This window comes from Anopheles coustani, chromosome 2 (assembly GCF_943734705.1).
Source record: "Anopheles coustani chromosome 2, idAnoCousDA_361_x.2, whole genome shotgun sequence".
In the NCBI taxonomy this organism is placed as follows: Eukaryota; Metazoa; Arthropoda; class Insecta; order Diptera; family Culicidae; genus Anopheles; species Anopheles coustani.
In genome coordinates this window covers 75098448-75118887 of record NC_071289.1, presented here as the reverse complement: position 1 = coordinate 75118887, position 20440 = coordinate 75098448, and the positions used below count along the sequence as shown (strand labels likewise).

The window sequence follows — 20440 nt, the reverse complement described above, 5'->3', positions numbered from 1 at the left end:
CCACGGCGAGTCGGTTGATAGTTGAACGGCAGCAAGGATACATCGCTGGTTCGTCCCGGACTCGGGTTCGGGGTTCCATGGATGCCAAAAGGGAGCATGCGCCATTGTGGCCAGGCACGGATCGCGGATTTCGCTGGCCGCCGAGGCCAGGGACCGCAGTTCTGGCATGAAGGGAACGACAAAAAAAGGAAACCCTCCTCCCCCCCTTACACACACACACGAAGCGAAAAATTGGCGAACTCGACGGCGACGACGAGACCGTTCGTGCCTTTTGTCTGCTCCGGCCTGGCACGAGCCGTTCAGTTAGAGCTGTGTCGCCTTACGGTTAGTACGATTTAGTTAGGATCCTTGTGCTTTTGGCTATTGTATATGGTATAGTTCCTGTACGTTTGATTGCAAAGTTCTACTCAATTATTCTCCATCTTTTGTGTTCTTTCTTTTGCGGGGAGGGAGTTTTCAAAAGTTCAAAAGTTATTTGTTGCTAGCGTCCTGCAAAGTGCCTTTTTTTTCGTCGAAATTTCCGCACCATCGCAGAAGCTGCAAAGCAAAATCGCACTAAGCAAACCTTGCCCATACACACAGACACATACACATTTACTCCATTACGCACACATTCATTCGGAGGAAGGCATATCCTGGGGAAACGAAATGAAAAGGCACACGCCGTTATACCGTTAAGTCGTTGAAAAGTGGACAAACTCGTTGCTGGAAGATAAAAGTGGAAGCTCTGGAAGTGGTTCGTTCATCCGTAAACAATAGAAGACAAGTGAGGTTTTTTTTTTGGCTGCAGATAAACCAAAAATTGATGGAAAAAAGCCAACAGAATTCGAACTTCGGGGGTTTTGGATGGCGAAACCCAAATACCAAAGTGAAACCCCGGTGATCCTGCAGGAGTTCGCGTGTTTGCCAAAGTCGTTCGTATGTGTGGTGGTCGGGCAAAATGTGGCTTATAGCAAGAGAAGCTAAGTTCACCTCGGGTGGAGAAAATTTCACAGTGTTCTGCGTGCTGAACCGTGCCGTGTGCCATTGTCGTTATCCGGGGGTCTGTTAATGGATGAAAAGCTCGCTGGAAAATGCCGCAGCAAAACGTCGCACACGAGACTGCCTCCTTCTTGTGTCTCTTCACCCCTTCCACCTGAGTTTCGCTGAGGGGTAGGAAAAATGAGTACAAATGAAAAAGCCAGCAGGCTCGAGGAACGTGAACAGGAACACACGGGCCTCTGTGGTCCGGAGTTTTCATGAATTTTAATTTATGCTGATGAGAACCGCGAAACAAACCGTGTGTGTGTGTATGTGTGTATGTGTGTGCCGTGACCCCATGGGACTGCCCTCCAGCAAAAGGGGGATTTGCGGACTCGCGATGGGGAAAGATTATCGGTCACTGAAGGGCCGCAACTCCCAAACGGCTGGCCGGAGCCAGCGCCGAGTCGTACGCCAACAAAAAGGGAACAAAGGACTATTTGGGCCGAACGAAAAAAAAAGTACACGAACCGAATGGAGTCGACCCGTCCCCGGTACGCGTGTGTGGGGCGACCAATTTCGCGCAGACACACTCAACACACACACACACGCAGACATGCCCAAATGCAAAGGATACTCAGCTAGGGCGACAACTGCATGGTCTGCAGCAAAATGGAAAATAATAAAAACGTCACACTGACACTACCATTCCATGCCGTAGACACCATTGATGTCGAGCTCTCCTAGCTGAAAGCTCCTGTTTCCATTTGCTTTGCTTTCTCTCTTTCTCACGCACGCTATGTCTCTTTTATCCATTCCTCTCGAGACGGGTCGATCGTCCTTTTTATTCGTGCTCTTTCGCGCATTAGAGTTGGATGCTGATGCTTCTATTTTGCCTCTCGTTTAATCTCATTCTCGCCCGGCCCGCCGAATGCTGCCTAGTAGGAACTTTTTCTCAACGACTGTCTGTCGTCGGTAGTAGTCGTCGTGTGCCGCGTTCGCGAAGTGTACGTTCCGGTTCTGGCGTTTAGTTCAGTCGGTGCAGAGCTAGAGTCGAGAGTAGCGCGGTGACGTCCTGCAGGCACGGTATCAAAGAACAAAGAACAGTGTTCCCCGGCACTTAGTGTACAGGAGAATTTGCGTGCGCGCACGCGTGTGTGTGTGCGATTGTGGTTCTTTGTGTGAACACAGGTTCTAGGATCCCTAAGATCGTGTAAGCATCGGAAGCTGCGGAGTGTTTTGTGTTGTTTCACCAGCAAGAATCCATTAACCTGGTCGTCAGGACAACGGGATCATAATCGACGGGAGTTGTCAAAAAAAGGGACACGAGCGAACGAACGAGCTAACCATTGGCGCACAATAGTCAGCGTCTGTGTGTGCTGACGTACGTTCCATTAGGACAAACCGAATAGACACATTATATACATAAGCTTCAAAGTACATATACCTACATTGCAATTTATATATCCACATACGCAGACCGCAGTGTTTGACAGGGAATTTGTTTTCTATCGTTTTTCCTCAGTGTTAGATTGAGCATTCATGACGACGCGGTGTTGCTAAACACGCAAGCCAACTAGACCGACACAGACACAGACGTTGCAAAACAATATAGAGAAACTGAACGGACATCAGAGGAAGCGTTGGAATACTGCAGATTAAGAGCAGAACAAACTATACACCCAGAGGACCACAACCTATTGCGTAGTTGTTTTTTATTGAAACTTTTACACCAACTCTACTGAGACGCGCAAAGCAACCAAAACGGGATACCCGTTGTGCAAGCGTAGTACAAACGCTACAGCGAAACGCAACCCAAAGCGAGCCAAACGAATACATTCGACTGCAGCATCCAGCAGCAGCAGCAGCAGCGGCACATCGGCTCGTGCATCGTCACCGATCGATCCTCGACGCGCACGAAAGGCGAAGAGATTTCAGTGCTGGGGTACCGCTACGTACAGCCTGCAGGAGGCACCATGCTGGCCATGTCGACGCTGATGATGCCGGCACCGACGATGGCGCTCGGTGCGCCACAGCTCGCGGTCGGCCCGCACCAGAAGCCGCCGGAAGCGAAACTGCTCGCGATCCACCCGGCACACACGCAAACGCAAACAACTCCCCAGCATCAGCTGCAGGCGCAACAGCAGCAGCAGCAGCAGCAGCAAGCGCAACAGCAGCAGCAACAGCATCAGCAACAACTGCAGCAGATGTCTGCCATCAAGCAAGGTAAGTGCCATCGCTGCACGGTCTCAGTGCTTGGACACATGGAGAGTGGGTATTATTTTATTTTTCGTTAGTTGCAGCGAAAATGTGATGACAAAAATTACCTAAACCCTCCAAAATTTACTTAGTAAGAAACACTGTATGTACGAGTGCTGACAATAAAGTAAGGTCTCCAATTTTTTTTTTCCAATTACTACCTCACCTTTGTATGTAACCGATCATAAATGATAATCATGAAATGTTCACATTTGTGCATTGCAAAATATTTTTGTACGCTACAAATACGTTATATTTGGTATATATTAAACTTCACTATTGTAATAGCAGATTGTGTTTGAATAACATACCTTTAATTAGCTTGGAGTTTGTCAAATGTTAATTACCTTTATTTCCTAACGGGCGCCCAATAGAGGAATTTAATTTGATACACAAACTAGATGTTTTCAGAACTCGGATCAAATTTCGAAGTTCTCATCGTGGTGTTAAACAGATATTGAAATACACTATTCGTTTTCATACTCTTGTGTAAGGAATGAAAAACAACTAACACTATTTTCAATTGAATAACTTTTATGTCCTAAGGTATTATTAGTAAAGTTATTAAATTATTTCGAAGTTTAGATTTGCAATAAGCAATTTACCCTTGTTTCAAGCAACATTTACTTCTGTTTGTTTTAACACTAGACATTAATTACCATGTGTATGGTTCCCTGTTCCTCCGATACTGTTCGTACGACTCTTCATATACGCTCCATAAAATGCGGTGTACGCAAAGCTTAATGTTTCGGTAAATAAACTTACACTTTATTTATGCATCCATCACCGAAGGGGCCCGGCGGTGATGGTTTTTTTTTTGGTTTTGCTTCACCGTTCTAGTGAGGGATACGCATTGCAGTATTTACAGCCGATAAACCTATGTACATCGTGCAGTCGCGTCGTGTCGCCCGTTCGGCGGCAAATGTCCGTCCATTGCCGCCAGCATGACCGATCTTCCGGCGTGCGCGCGACCTCCGGGAGGTTGGAAAGCACATTATTATTGTCACACTTCCTCTTAGTGAGTGTTGTTGTTGTTTTGCTGTTGCTTTTAACTCCCCTTTGGTCGCTTTTTGCGTCCCCGTGCGTGTCCAGACGTGAAAGTGTGACACGCTGCGGCACCGGGGATGTCACCGTTACGTCCTTGGGGGGATTTAAACATTGCATTGCGGTGAGGCAAGATGGACGCTTGAGAGCCGATGGAATGGGCCGATAACGCTTGTATGAATATTAATTATTCTAAGCCTGGTCTGTGCAACAGGTGTGGTGTATGCTTTCTAGTAAATTACATTTGCTGTTCCAATAACCAGGTCGAATAGGATAAAGGGCTATAAGAATAAGGCTGCAAGATGTTGATATACTCTTAGGTTAGACCTGGTGATTGGTAATTAAATAAATTACGATGGAATTGAAAAAAATCTATCGACTTTTTAAATTGTCGTTGCAAACCAAACGACTAGTTTCATGTCCATGGACTAAGGTCAACATCTTAAATATTGGTAATTGCCAAGTGCTATAAACATTGATAAAATAATAAATTTAGATAATTGAATTGAATTAATAGCTACTTACCGACATGCGATTATTTTAATTGTGACAACGTTGAACAATCACAATTGGAACAGGTTTTGAAAATCGGAAAAACATTTAAGATTGCATTTGTTCATAGTAACACTAATATTTGGGTATTTAAGCGAACATCGTATCACATTTTGTGTTCATTTAAAATAAGATACTAATATTTAATTTTATTTTTAACTTTTACTCTAACCCTCTTTCCGCCAGAGCACTATCATATATTCGTCGGTGATCTGAGCCCTGAAATCGAAACTCAAACACTGAAGGAAGCATTCGCACCGTTCGGGGACATATCGTAAGTATGCACGCCTGGTCCTTAGCAAGAGGGCCCCCCTGTTAGAACAAGGCACGAGCAAATTGAATTCGTCTTTTGAATCATTTAGCGTGAATGTTAGGTTAGGCGTTTTCTCTTTTTAATTTTTCTCTTAAATTAACCATTCCCACCTCGGTGCCACAGTGTCGATGTACACGCGGGAAAATGAGTCTTGCCGGGTCGTACTGGGACCCCTAGGCTAGGTGTGTGCGGGTCGGTACTGGCCCGCGGGAGAGCAGGAGGAAAGGCTCGGTTTTCCCCACATTGTTGGATGGTTGGCCGATGCATGCAGGGTTTGGCCCTGCTGCTGGTGGTTTTGTTTGTTTTGTTTTTTCTCGCACATTACCTCTAATAGATGCGCCTCTCTTTTTTACTTGTACATGAGTATAGTTTTCTTTTTTCGCTTTGGATATTCAACATACCTACTTACCTAATATGTACCGTGTACCATTTTCGCTTCCAACTTCATTAGTCTTTTATCTCACCCTTTTCCTCCTCCACTCGGGAGATGTACACGTTCCAGCTCTTCTTTTTTTCAAACCTTACTCCGTGTTCTAGCTTCGTAAATATTATCTATATATACAAATATATATTTATATATATATAAACATATATATAAATACATCCAATCCGTAGGCATTAGGCGTTTTGTTCATTGTACTCATTGTTTGTTTTTTTTACAACTAATAATCAACAACAATTTACCATATTTATAAACATATTAAAAATATATAACAAGCTTTCTTCCTCGTTGTACTCGTCGTGCTGTTCGATGGTTTTTTTTTATCTAGGCAATATACTCGCAGGGCTAAGAATGTACGGGTTTGATGCTGGAGTGCGGCTTTGGCCTAGCCATACTTTAAAGCACTGCTTCCTAGAAGTGTGGTGTGTGAATTGTTAGCGAACCAAAAGAAATGCAAAACCCATCCCTCCACGCCCCATTAATATTGTAACCGTTCGAAACGAAACCATTCAGATGTGTAATAGCGTTTACTACTCTCTATGTCGTTATGTTTTATCGTTTTTGATGTAAAATATGTTTGAATGTGGTTTTCTTTACTTTCGTGCTGAATCCCATTTCCTTTTCCATTTTGTTCGATATATCGACAAACAGATACTAGCGTACGGTTGACTTGTTTCTCAAATTCGCTCCCCCTTCGTTTTCCGTTTGAGTTCCGTTTTCTGTTTCTAGTGTGCAAATTAGTACATTGAAAACCTTACCCTTCCGCCCACCCCGCATATGTATTCATTTACTACTAGACAGCTTTCACTGTTGTTCCAGTATACCCGCATACCATTAAATCAGCCGTAATGTCTCGTATTAGCGATTTAGGCAATTTAATTCCTCCTCCGTGTAGCTGTACTAGCTCCACTCACTACCAGTGTAAAGCCGTTGAATTGATCCAAAACTGGGTTTGCCATAAAGCGTGCGCGGAGCAAAACCTGCGGCTAAACGTGACGCCACGGCAATTATGTTGTTTTTTTGTTAACGCTCAGTACCGTTAACGTCATACATTTGGCTTTTTGACACGCTTGTTCTGCTACACAACGATGGTGCAGAAAGGAATGGCAACTTTTCCTGGCGATAAGCATCCATTAGTGACTGTTTCATGCCTAAACCCGGTAGTTATTGTAGATTGTCGATGAGAAATCTCTCTCTTACATACAATTCATAAAACGTAACCGATGATCTGACGGAAGCCACGTACCAAAGCTTCGCTACTACAATGGAAGTATGGAGCACTTTCTACCCATAGCTCATGCCCCAAACCGAAGCAAACAAACATAAGAAAGGAGTTTATCAGGCAACACATAGGCATTGATAGTTGTGTTCTTCTAACCTACGGATTTTTTGAAAAGCGAAAAGAAAGCGGCCTGCGAAACATATTTGCCAACTCGAGCCTTAACTTTACTCGCGCCCATAAAAACAAAAAAAAAAACTTCCCACACATGTGTTTGCATAATTAACCAAAACCCCCTTTTTTATAGCGATTGTCGCGTTGTTAGGGACCCTCAAACATTAAAATCAAAAGGATACGGATTTGTTTCATTCGTTAAGAAAACGGTAAGTAATGTTTTATTTTATTAAAAACAACAACAACAACAAAACCAAAAAAATCCCCCCAAAACGAACGTAATAATGTCGAGTGAAACTATAGAGCAGTAGAAACTAAAGAGTCAAACAAACCCCATTATTCGATGAACAATCGGAAAGCAAAGTAGATAAAGCTTGGAAAGGGTTCTTTCTCTTGTTAAAAACAAAACTTGTTGAGGGAGATTTAAAAGAAAAGACACCCACACAGATTTTCAGTGACAAACAAACAAACAATCAGTCAAAATATACAGCAACCGAGTTGAACGCTAGGCAGAGAACGTAAGCCAACGATAACGTGTCACCTCTCGAAGACGCAAAACACAAAACAGCAAAAAAAAATTGAAAAAATAAAACCCCTTCGCTTGACTGGAACGTAAAAAGTTAAAAACAACAACCCACCACTACTAACAATTCTAGGAAGCGGAAAATGCAATTGCGGCTATGAATGGGCAATGGCTTGGTTCGAGGAGTATTCGAACTAATTGGGCAACTAGGAAACCGCCGGCTAGCAAGAACGAAAGTAAGTATCTCGAACGGCTCGTTGAGAAACCGAACTGCATTCTGTTTTTAGTACGTAAGCTAATCCAACAGTCCAGCACAGGAAGTGCCACGTGCCGCCTGGAAGTTATAATTTGTTTCATGTTTTGTTTTGTGGTCCCCTGTACTCGCGGATAGAGACGCCTTCAAACAAAAACGGATCGATTAGGTTTCGGTTTTGGTTAAAATAAATGAAAAGGAAAAAGGAAAACACGCGCGGCATGTAATAACTCAAACGATACACCAAAAAGTAGTTTTACGATTACGGAAGTACACGGTGACAACGGAAGCGATCATTACGGAACTATTTCTCGCAGTAGGATGTAGAGCGTAAACTAACAGCATCCAATACACACCTTCCCTAAAACGTACAAGCTCTTGAGCCCTAACAAGTATGACAGCATTAGAATCGACATTTAGGAAGAATGAATAGTCAGTTAGTATGTTTACATTTTTTGAACACACTGCAAAATACACACAATCTCTGTTACACTTTGCGCAACTTACTATTTACTGAGAAAATACTCCGCTACTTTTCCGAGCTAGCCACGATTGAGAGTTGGGTGAATTTGGTTTTCCGTAGGGGTTACTTTCTAATCCATTGCTGAGTCTACATCATGATTTAACCTTGTTTGTTTACACAGTAATTGTATCAGTTTTGATTGTGCTCCCCGTTGTTAAGAAGAATCGACTTTCCTTTGCAAGGGGCTTTGTTACACAACAGTGTCCATTTTGGCTATAACTGTTTCTAGAGGCAATGATTATTGATAGATTGCAGCTGCACTCTTATCGAGCAAGAACGTCTTATTTTGTGTTCAAACACGATATAGACATCGCTTGATGCTAATAACTCGATGATAATGATATTGATAATGTTGATGATGATGATGATGATGATGATGATGATATTGTTGCAGATAAAGATGTTGCTTATACTGATAAATATTATCCTCTCTACCCACCCCTCTAAGAAGAAAACTAATTCTTGAATTATCTGTATAACCCACGCCTATTGCAGTAGAGCTTTAAGCTTGAATTGACCCCAACACAAACATTCACAAATAAAAAAAAACTGTAGACCTATTACCCTGCGTGCGGCCAGAAATATGCTTTATGTAAGTTCACGGTGCATGTACCGCATAAAATAAAAGTACAATTACAACTATTTCTCCCTATTCTTTTCCATATTAGTTTTACATATCGAACTTTTAAACAACTAACAACTGCGATACAGACATCTTTCACTCGCTGTATTTTTCCCTCCTTCTCTCTAAACTTTCCCTAATCATTTTTCTCATGTTCGTTTTCTTTGTTCAGTATTTCGTTTTCAACTTCTTTTTGAATGCAATTCTTTATTACTATTTTCTTTCCATTACTCATTCTCTTTCCCTCATCCTTGCGCTTCGATTTCGGTTTGTTTTTTGTATCTTGCTTTGGCTCGATTGTTTTAGCCATGTGTCGATAGTTTCTATTTATTTGTTTTCACTGCTTCTCCGTGGAGTTGATGCACTCACGAGCGGGTTTTAGCCGACACACAAACTGTCGTCCATCAATCGTTTGATTGTTGGAAACGGTTAGCTAGTTCAGGAGTAGATCGAATTTTCTACTATTCGCTGCCAAAGCATTGTATTTAAGGTAAAAGTTTTGTTTTGAAACACAATACAGGCTTTCGCATAAGATTTACAATTTTTGCTATACGTTTCTAACTCAACTTAAGAAATTAAAAAACTTAAACAGCTTCTATTTCATGAAGTTTTCTCGTAATTTCTAATGAAGTGTTAGATTTGTCCATTGGGAGAAGATTAGTTTAATTTGGTACGATACGTTTTAATGGCTCCTTAGTGTCCTTTACACTTACCACGTGTTGGTCAGTATTTCAAATGAGAAATCCTATAAAGTTTTTAAATAATTATGTGTAACGGTTGTTTCAAACGTATTCTCTTGAACGGATTTTGCTGCGTAAACAGGGTGGATAAAAATCATTGCGGTGATTAATTGACCGCAATCGGTCGTCTAAAACGGTTTTAATTGAAGCATATTTAATGATTTCTTTTTTTTGTGATGCATTGGATAGTTCACTTCATTCAAGCCTGTTCCATTTTATTACATCCTTTCATCCTTGCTCTAAACTATCAACTCTTTCTCTCTATCTCTATCGACACGTACACACACGCACACACACATACATACTCAATAACCCACGCATTCATAATGCGCATTCCAAGCACCAAAACACACTTGACACGGAAAACCAAAGAGCAGACTGCAGTGTCAAACAGTTAAGGGGACAATCTCATTGGCAGTTGCGCCTACTTGTGTACATATATTTTTCGAACTTCGAGCGATGTGTATAGCCATGTAATACTGTAAAACATACTTTTTCGATACATTTTTTTTATTCGTCAATAGTTCGATATACCAACCACAAATATGAGTGTTGTATTTTTTTTTTCCTCAATACTATTACGTACTTTGTAGATTGTTATTCGATTCGCATGCATGATCAATGTCCAATCAAATCAATCGTCGACGGTGTCTACAGGTCGCGCACGTGCGCGTGCACGTGGCCTATATCTACTACGCTTTCGAAACGACCCGACTAACACCACCACGCGAAGCAGGCGGACTTCACTATTGTTTTTCTTGATGCGCTGGTTTTCGCTGTTGTTTTTTTGTTTGTTTTTTTTTTGCGCGCTCCTTGACTTCACGAGGAAAAGCCTCCTCCCATTTCTTTTTGTTGTCGTTTGCTGATGCTAAAATGTTGCTACACCTATTGTTTGCCCTACTCTACCGGGGAAGCCGTTGTGTGGCCGATGTGCTATCGTGTTTCCTTCGGTAGTTTTCATTCAATGTGCGTGTATGTGTGTGTGTGTGTGTATGTAAGTGGGAGTGTCCTGTGCTTGTTGTACTTTGCTCCTTGGCGGGATCGCATGTCGGAGACGGCGGCATAACCACGTGTCTTCAAGCACCACGTGTGCGCTTCACCTTCCACGTTGCTCACACTTTTCCGCACCTTTCTTTGCGCGCCACAACTAGGCCGATTCTTCCGACTGACCTCTGAAGGCTGGTCGAGTGTCTGGAATCCACGCCACAAAACTGATATACGTTGATCAGCATCTTGTGGAGCGGTTGGACAGGAGCAAACCGACAAACAACTTCGCTGCAGCTAAACGGCATCACTGCTAATTGGCATCAATCAAAGTGCGTTCCTCTGAGTGGCCTGCATCACTTTTAGACAACAACAAAAAATCGGCTACTTTGATTGCTTAGTTTCGACTCTGCGTTTGTACTAATTACCATTTCATTCCGACATGGCACGATCGGGTGCCAATGGTTCGATCGGGTACGATTTATTCAGCTTTGGCAAGGAGAACGCTTAGCATTAGCCAGAATGAACTGACTGAAACTGACCACGAAAGTTAAGCCAAAGACCAAACGAACGCGCTAACTCGAACGTATTTGGTGAAACATTTTAGCTGACCTAGTTTTTTTTTCAAACAGTATTTTTCTACCATTCTTTTTCCCCTTACATACAAGCTTATTATATATTAGTACTATATACTTCCTCAAAATTTTATAATACTCCAAATATGTATAGATTTATTTTAACATTATATATATAAATATATACTGGTCTGATATATTTATTACTGATTGATTCCAAATAAGTTACATTCAAACTCACACGCACACACACCACTCCTTGCGTCAAATGCTATTGAAAAGTAAAAAAACTACAAAACTACAACAACCGGAATCGAACACCAATCGACGCCGTGAGCGACACGCGGCACTTACGTCTGTAGTATGGCTTTCGGTGTCTTTTAGAACGTTTCTTCTTTTTTTTTAAATTACTTTCTCATATTACTTTCATTGTTCAGATAAAATATATATATATATATATATTTATATATGCTTTTGGATGTAGTGTGGATGGTGTTGTCCCGAGATTCCACCCCGCCATCGTCGATGCTGCCGCATCCGAGGTTCAGCTCGTTGGCCACCAACGTTTCCGGCATTGTAAAAATTCCAAATTTAACAGAAAAAAACCACCCTTACTCTCCCCCTCCCCCTCCCTCCCCCCGACGATACAGGTAGGTCCAACCCAACGGATGGTCTCGGGAACATCTTTCGAGACAACACTACACGCACGGCCAAAGTAAAAGCAGAGTGTGGTTTTTCTTTAAACATTCCGTTGGTAACTCGGTTTCTTTGCGTTTCTTTCTGTTTAGTGGAGCATTGTTAGTGCTACATGTTGTCTGTACCATACCATTCGTTTTGTTTTTGGTATCATCTAGCATTGGCTGCAAGGGATGCTGTGTGATTTTTACATTTTCAATCATTTTTTTTCCAATCGAATCTCAAGTACTATATTTTTCTAGCATCATGTGAGTGCCAGAATGTATTCGCACACAAATTAGAAATAATAATACACACACACACACCCATAAACGAACACGCACACAGATACATACACACACACAGACACATTCACAGAGCAGAACACACATTCGGCAGAAACTTTGCCCCACGATCGTCCCGCGCGCGGAAAATGGCTAACCAAAGTTGTCTTCTTTCCCCTTCCCGATCTACCACCCCGCCTCCCCCACCAAACCCGCAACCCCGTCCGTCCCGTTTCCATCCAATGCCTTTGCAGTCAACGCAAAACCGCTGACATTCGACGAGGTGTACAATCAAAGCAGCCCGACCAACTGCACCGTCTACTGCGGTGGCATCGGGGGCACGCTGGCCGGTGGCCTGAATGAGGACATTCTGCAGAAGACGTTCTCCCCGTTCGGCACCATCCAGGAGATACGCGTCTTCAAGGATAAGGGATACGCGTTCGTAAGGTAAGCACACAAGGAAGAACCGCGCTACTTTTGCTCACTGAAGTAAACGACTAACTTGTCCAAAGCCCTGCGCTAATCATTAAAGATCGCTCAATGTGTCCAACATTTCGAAGTGTGGTTTAGTAAAGAACTTTCAAATTATCAACATCGACAAACAAGAATAGCCTCAACAGTTAGATCTGTAAAACTTCCACAGTGAATCCTTAACCCATTCGGCAATGTTTTCTTTTGTAGATTCTCAACGAAAGAGGCCGCCACGCACGCCATCGTGGCCGTGCACAACTCGGAGATCAACTCGCAAACGGTGAAATGCTCGTGGGGCAAGGAGAGCGGCGATCCGAACAACGCTCCTTCGCTGGCCACGCAGGCCCTGAGCCAAACCGGATTCCCGTTCAACACCGCCTACGGTCAGCAGGTGGCCGGCTACTGGTATCCGCCTGCCCCGGCCTACCCGGCCACTCCGGCCCCGGCCGCCACACCGCTGCAAGGCCAGTTCCTGCAGGGAATGCAGGGCTACACCTACGGACAGTTTGCGGGCTACCAGCAAGGCTACATGGGGTAGGTGGTGTTTTCCGGTGCTCGCAGACCGACGGGAATTAATCCACCGTTTCTCTCTTTCCGCTTCGCAGCATGGGCATGCAGATTCCCGGTGCCTGGCCAGCGGTTCCGACGCAGGCCCAGCTTCCAGCCACTGCCCAGCAGATCACGGCCCAGAGCGTCGGTGGTGCGCTGCCCCAGACGGCCGGTGTCGTTGCCTACCCGATGCAGCAGTTTCAGGTGAGCCCGCCTCAGGTATAGCAAGCCTTTACTAGCATTGACTCACCGGCATGCACTTCTCACCCGTCCGCAAACGCAAACCCTCCGCAGCCGGGCTTGTTGCACCAAGCGTACGCTAAAGCTCCCTAGAATGGCACGCCTCCATGTCAAACCAGCAATAATAAACGCGGACACTTCCTTCTGCCTGTATTCGAAGCACAGTTGCAGCCTGTGGCCAGGCCCAGGTTCGGTTTAGTTTGTTTTCGCGCGAAAATGCAGTCAATTTCACTTAGGACAAGCCGCACAGTCACAAATGGCACCACTTCTCTGTCATTCTCAATCTGCCGCTTCACTTAACTTTATCCGGTTTTCGGGTGGATTGATAAAGAATTTTCCTGTGCCGTTTTTCCTATTATCATAGGTTTCTTGTGCAACGCTTATTTTCCCTTTTTTGATTAACACATTTGTATGAAATGCTACCTTTCGAAAAGATAAAGCTTATCATCCATATATATATACACTATCGTCCGGAATCTATTCCCATCCACCCCAACCATCCGTAAAAAGGAATGTACGTAGTTTGCTTTCACCACAAAAGAACAGTAAACACACGAACCAGTTCCAACACGTCAACCCAGCCAGCCAAATCAAACCATCCGACGCGTCAGCCACATCGCACTTAATCTGTTTCCATTTTCCTCCTACCTACATTTCAGTTAGCTGAAGACGAATGGTTAGCGCCAAGTCTTCTAGTGTAGCTTCCCTGATGGCCATCACTGTGCGGCTGTGTCACACAGCGTAATTAATGTGCGAGAAGGAAGTATATGAAGACTTTTATGGTTTTTGCGTTGCCCTCCCCGCAAAGTGCACGTCATATAAATTTCATCCTAACATTTTGGTTTTGGGCGCCCAGAGAAGCAAAAGAGAAGGAAAGAGCCGAGACGTGGTTCGGCTCGCGATCGCGAATGTTTACGATGGTTACCAACATCAAATTAGAAGCGCAAAGAATAAGCAAACAAAAGAAAAAAACAAACAAACGAACACAAACGAAAAAATACTATAAAAATCGAAAAAGCAAAGGAAAAAGAAAATAAAACAAAGGAACAAACTGATACAGCTATTATCAAAAAAACGGGAGAAACAGTAAAACAGAGTCAGTTGCAAGCAACCGAAGGTGAAAGTTCAGCTAGGTGGTGAAGGAAAACAATTTCTCTTGACAGCAGTGGGTAATTATAAACCAATTATACGTCAATAACTGTAGCACAAGGTAAGTGCGAGACGAGAGTAAAATGCCCCCAGAAACCCAGGTTGATTCCGTGGCACAGTGAATAACAAAAAGCACTAAATTTACTTCTGATATTTTTCATGATAGATAGTACTCATTCAATGAAAACAACAACAAAAAAAAACAAACAATACACACGCATAAAAATGACACAAGAAGAGAAGGGACAAAATAAAACAAAAAAGTCAAATGTAATTTACATAGCAAAATGGATTTTCGAAAGCCAGCCGGGGGTGGCGGCGGAAGGGAGGAAATCTTACTTCCGATCTTACCAATAAGTATGTACGACACTTACAAGCGAAAACCCGAGAGCGCGGCTTGAGTCGGGGCGAAGGGAAAACTTTGTGAAAAATAAAAATGATTCGTCCAACCAGTACTAACTAAAGGAAAATGGAACATAAGATGATCGCACTTACGTACTCTTCCGTATGATTTTCGCAGGCCGCTTCAGTTTGCGGCATTTACTACCTCCCCAGGTAGTTCCGCTTGTCCCGAAGTAGTTCCGTTTCCCGTTCCCGTTAACGCATCCTCGGTTTGTAACAGCAGGAAACTACGTTTGTAGCGGTAATCATTTCCGTAGCGCGAGCACTGTAGAGAGAAAATACATGCAAGACTGAAAGTTAGGCGGAAGCACACGGATTGGACGGTTGGGTTGTTGTTTACAGCGGACGTAGAATCCCGCACACGGATAGTCAAAACCCCGTGCTTGCTCCCACGACGACAGTTCACGGTCCTTAAGCTTATTGCAGACGGGTTCCACATCAAATACGAACAAGCTCATACGGTTTGTTTTTGGACAGAATCTACATCTGCACACCAATTGAATTTTGTTTTGTTTTGTCATATTCTTTTTGCGAAAAGAATCAACCTTTTTATCGTTACAGCTTCTATAGACCCGTTACTTATCAGTACCTTCGTTAATACCCTGATGTACGTTTATTTCGTGAACAATTTCTTACAGTAGCCAAGAAAAACAATGGAAACAGCTTATGAACCTTGGTCTCTAGTGCTCAGCTTGGTTTAGCCACCTCGCTCATTACCTAACAAGATGAGCCAATCGGAGCAACAACTGATCGCCTTGGTTACTACGATGAAATGTACACTTGACGAAGATTAGAGCATGTATGATGGTACTCGTCTGTAATGGCTGTAGTTTTTGTTATTACACAAATGGCTTAGTTTAACAAAAATCAGATTATCAACTTATACTTTCTTTGAATTCAACATGCTCTGTTCTATGCCCGACGAGCTTCATCGACGACCCGTAAACATTAATTAAGGATGCTTTCCAGTGACGAAACATCGGTGCGTGTGTTTTAGCACTTACAAACTGCGGCTGCATAGCGCGCATGTAGAAACGTTTACGAATATGATTTGGTTGTGTTTGCACTTCAGTTCACAACTTGTTAGGTTTCCTTGCAAACCCCGTAGACTTTCCATTTTGTATCAAAACGGTGGAATCTACGAGAACGAACTAAAACATTTAAATGAAACACACATGACATGAAAGTATATGGAACGGTATTAAAAATTCCAAAAACTGCTATATATATTTTTTTATTATTTTACCAGTTTTTGCGAATATACAATGTTTTTTATAAACAACGGTGAAGTGAAACGAAACATTTGTTTAGACCAAATATTTTTAAAATAATGAAGATAACAACAGTGTCAATACAATCAAAATTGCAAATAAAAACAAACGGAAAACAAAACGAAGATTCATTTTGAAAACCATTGTGATGAAAACTGTAACACAACAAATTAAACATAAAACGGTTAAAAACAACAAAAAAAAAAACATTCACGCACAGTGTGGCGCAAACAGATGTTGGGATGGTATAGATGAAATTTATTCAAAACCGAAATGATAAAATGATATTGACGAATTAATGCAAACAATACATGTATGTAACAGTACATATGAATTGAATGTATGTATGAATATATATGTATGCATATATATTCATATATATAAATATATTACCTATACTACAAAGAGGAGCAATATGAAGCTCTTAAGGAAATAATCTTACACTTATACATATACACAAAATAGATAGGAGATATTTAATTAACTGTGAACAATTTACCAAACAACAACAGCAAACAGCAACATCAAGGAGGATAAGGAAGATTAACACAATTGAGCTCTAGAACAATGATGATGTAATAGCAAAAATGGAACTATAATAAATATGGTAAGAGAAGTAGCTGCAGAAAAATGGAAACTCACTCTTACAATAGACACACTAAATAAAATTAACTTACAAAACACACACACTCAAACACACTCGAAGCAAACAGGCAAACTAAACAAATAAAGATAAAAGCAAAAGGTCCTTCGAAGCGTTCTATTTTCTTGACTAACTAAAAAAAATCTATAGAGATAAAGTGGAAATAAAATTAATAACTAGGAGCAACAAAGTGGAAAGCAAATCGTAACAGTAAGCCACAAACTGAAATCAAACAAGTTTTCAACAGGAAATAACGAAGTCAAAAGAGCAAAAGTCAACAGCAATGGAAGCAATTACTAAAACAGAAAAATCATGGAAATAAATAAAATATTTTTAACATTGCCATGCGAATACCCTCCAGTATCTACGGATATTTGAGTGAAGGGATAAGGATCTCCGGTTTGCCAGTGCGTGTTTGCAGAATTCGAAGGGGCAGCGAAAAGTAGCACAATCTTGAAAAACATTCAGTAGTCTCTAGGAGAGAGGAAACTCTTGTCGAAAAAAAGCCATAGCGGTAACTGATGTCGATGTTGAGATGAGAAACAAATGAAAGTAAAACAAAAACCTTGGAGCAGATGAGAAGTAAGAACGGCGGGTAAATGTTTGTACATTGTAGATGCACATCATTTTAATGTATTTCGTTTCAAAACCAACCAGTTTATGCTTTGTACGTACCATGGTTCAGTTCTAGGCGTTGCTTTGGGCCAACCGTAACGGTTGCGATTAGAATATGATTTGGGAAACGAGTTTCATTTGTTTGAATGTGCTGACGGTGAAAACAATTTCTACACTAGCAGTTAAAGAAAACAAAACGTGACCAGTAGTAGCGATTCATTGTTACAACGATGAGCATCAATGAGCGAGAAGCGAAAGGGCGTGTGAGGAAGCGAGTAGGAAGCAAGCAGAAAATAGTAATGCAAAGCAAACAAGTCTTCTTACTATTGGACAAGATCCCTAAGACACATTAGAAGAGATTCCCATATCTCATATATTAAAGTAATATATTTACATATATACACGAGTCCCTGAAACAAAAAAAGGTGTTTGTTACTTTATTTACAACTATTGATCGTATTTGATTGGATTTCAGTTGTGTAGCCTTTTTGGAGGATGGTTTTTCGTTTTAGATAAACATATATATTGCATATAGTTTGGAAATCTACCTTCAGCCAAAACGAGGAAAAAACGAAAACAAAACTAAACGTTCCCCAAGTGGAACGCAAAAAGGGAGACATAACAAAAGACGTACTTAAATTGAATAAACTTAAACACTACGCACACTTTCTATATTAAAAAGAACACGTGAGAGAAAAAAAAACACAACAGAGACCAGGTAATGTTGCACACAGTGGAGAGCACGAAAACTCTTAGAGTAACCAGAAGCGGAACAAAATGATCTAGAGCTAGAGAAGAAAGGGGAAGAAAAATGGCAACTTAAAAACGCATATAGTAAACTAAGCAAAGATATTAAGGGAAGGGAAATCGAGCAATGAATTGTCCGTTAATATACCGTATCTTTAAACAGCAAATCTAACAACAAACCAGCATCAGCTACAGAAAGAGGATAAAACACAATGAAAGTCACCAACCAAGTCTAGAGTATTACACTAGGTATAGCTAATTACTCAAATAAGCAAGTTCCCAAACACCCGTTTACTAGAGCGAAACTTAGATAGGTATTGGAATCTTTTAAACGAAAAGGAAAAGACAATTAAAAACAAATCAAACTACAGATATGGAGAACGAAAACCACTGAGAAGGAAAAACTGAACCGAATCGTTTAAAAAAAAAGGAAAGAAGGGACACTCTGTGCAAAATTGTGTTCCAAAGATTTACAGATGATTTTATTTAAATTCGTTCGGGCAAACCGCATTTGCCACTAGCTTTGCTGGGCGTACAATCACGCAACAACACACGTACACAAACATACACAAATACACAAGGCAAACAATTACAAGATTGGTATTTGAAATGAGCAACCTACACAATTATACAAGCAGTGAAAAACATATAATGTAAACTAATTTAAATGAAAAAATAAAATAAATTTAATATAAACATGCAAAACATAACAAGTCTGGGTTGTGATGGAAAGACAGTCATTTGCCAGTGATGAAAGTTATTAAGAGGGATGAAAAAAGAGTAGCAAAATAAAGCAAAACAAAAAAAAATCATTAACAATTATTACTTGCTAACAAGTAAATGAAAAAAAAAAACAAAAATGACACTATAACTAGCAGCACGCGTTTGCTGACATTTTCAGTTTAGAGTAACAACAGATAGAACAAAGGGGCAGTTGCATTTGTGCATCACCGGGGACACACAAACACATAGTGGACACACGGAGGTTCTAAAGATAAGGTATCTATTTTTAATGCATATATTGTAGCATGGCGATATTTGAGGTATTTGAGGGAACAGAACCAAGCGAAGCGTCCTCCTCCGTATTCCTTTGGCGGGTGGGTGGGTGTGTTTGTGTGTGCGCGCTTTGAAAGTCCGTTAAATACGATGATTCAAAAAGCCACGTCAAAGGCGTGCACAAATGGAACGAACAGATTGAACTAAAGCAGATGAACAAATTCTACTATCGACTAAACAATAGCAAAATATTAGCTTAGCCAGCAACACACTGAAGGACAAGGCAATCGATTTAATTAACAATAAAAAGAAAGTAAAAATAACAACAACTGTGTTACCAGTCACTAAGCAAAAGAGACAATTTCAAAGAGTCGACACATACACACACACACACACACACACACACACGCATACACGCGAACATTTACACTTACACTTCCAAGTAGCTCATACAGAGAGGAACAAACCGGTGACAAACAATTCCTATCCACAGTAAGGATCTTCTACTACTACTGCTGCTACTATAAGTCTTAGTAATGAACCGTACTACTATGCGTCATGCGAAAGCGTACTACTATTTTCGATAATTTAAAAAAAAACGGAAGGGAAGCACAAACCAGAGGAACTGACTACTGTGATTATTTTGTTTTCTGTTTTAAAATCTCTAAAACTATCGTGCAATGTTGTTAGCTCAACATCGTCAACCGCATCGAGTAGCCATCGTTGATTGTTTTGACTTCGTTGTTGAGTTCGTTACTAGACAAATTTATTATATTTCGGATAAAATTTTCGTCCAAATTGGAATCAGAAATTTGAAAAAAAAACTTGCTTGTTTGCGTTTGCTAACCAGTTGGACATGGGAAAGGAACTCAAAGGCCGCGGTTAAAAAAAGGAACATGTTCAACATTGGTTAATGCAGTTGTTGCGTAAGATCAGCCAAAAGAACTTTAATGAAAAAAAAAACGAAGAAAAACAGTAAGGAAGCAAACGGGAAGCTACGATCCTTGACCAAGTTCATCCGGAATGATGTGCAATTACCGTAGAAATTTGAATGATAGGTATTACTAGCGATAGGTATTACTATTTCGGAGGGCGCATATGCAAAGGGAAAAGAGAGAAGGTTAAAGATAATCACACTTACATCGAACAGCAACTGCAGCAACAGCAAAATCTTATGCCAACTCAAACTTCATTCGGATGCCGATTTGATTGGGG

General features: G+C 41.4%; 1 protein-coding gene across 4 annotated transcripts; it reads left to right on the top strand.

The window, feature by feature from the left end:
• Positions 1 to 307: 307 nt before the first annotated feature.
• LOC131262020 (cytotoxic granule associated RNA binding protein TIA1) lies at positions 308 to 20229 on the top strand. 4 transcript variants are annotated; one of them, XM_058263919.1, is made up of 9 exons: positions 308 to 383; positions 2486 to 3186; positions 5002 to 5089; positions 7097 to 7172; positions 7620 to 7722; positions 12397 to 12589; positions 12824 to 13147; positions 13219 to 13366; positions 14062 to 20229. In XM_058263919.1, exons 2-9 carry the CDS (start codon positions 2937 to 2939, stop codon positions 14101 to 14103), a joined length of 1224 nt encoding a protein of 407 aa, XP_058119902.1. In that variant the 5' UTR covers positions 308 to 383; positions 2486 to 2936; the 3' UTR covers positions 14104 to 20229. The 4 variants fall into 4 exon arrangements, with proteins under 4 accessions (XP_058119902.1, XP_058119900.1, XP_058119901.1 ...); XM_058263917.1 differs by lacking the exon at positions 308 to 383 and adding an exon at positions 2013 to 2173; XM_058263918.1 differs by lacking the exon at positions 308 to 383 and adding an exon at positions 2013 to 2344.
• The last annotated feature ends 211 nt before the right edge of the window (positions 20230 to 20440 follow it).

Excerpts from the sequence above, each read along its gene's own strand:
- LOC131262020 (XM_058263919.1), top strand. The coding sequence starts at position 2,937 with ATGCTGGCCATGTCGACGCTGATGATGCCGGCACCGACGATGGCGCTC. Across the intron at positions 7,173-7,619 it reads TTTCATTCGTTAAGAAAACG|GAAGCGGAAAATGCAATTGC; the intron begins GTAAGTAATGTT and ends TAACAATTCTAG. Across the intron at positions 13,367-14,061 it reads ACCCGATGCAGCAGTTTCAG|TTAGCTGAAGACGAATGGTT; the intron begins GTGAGCCCGCCT and ends CCTACATTTCAG.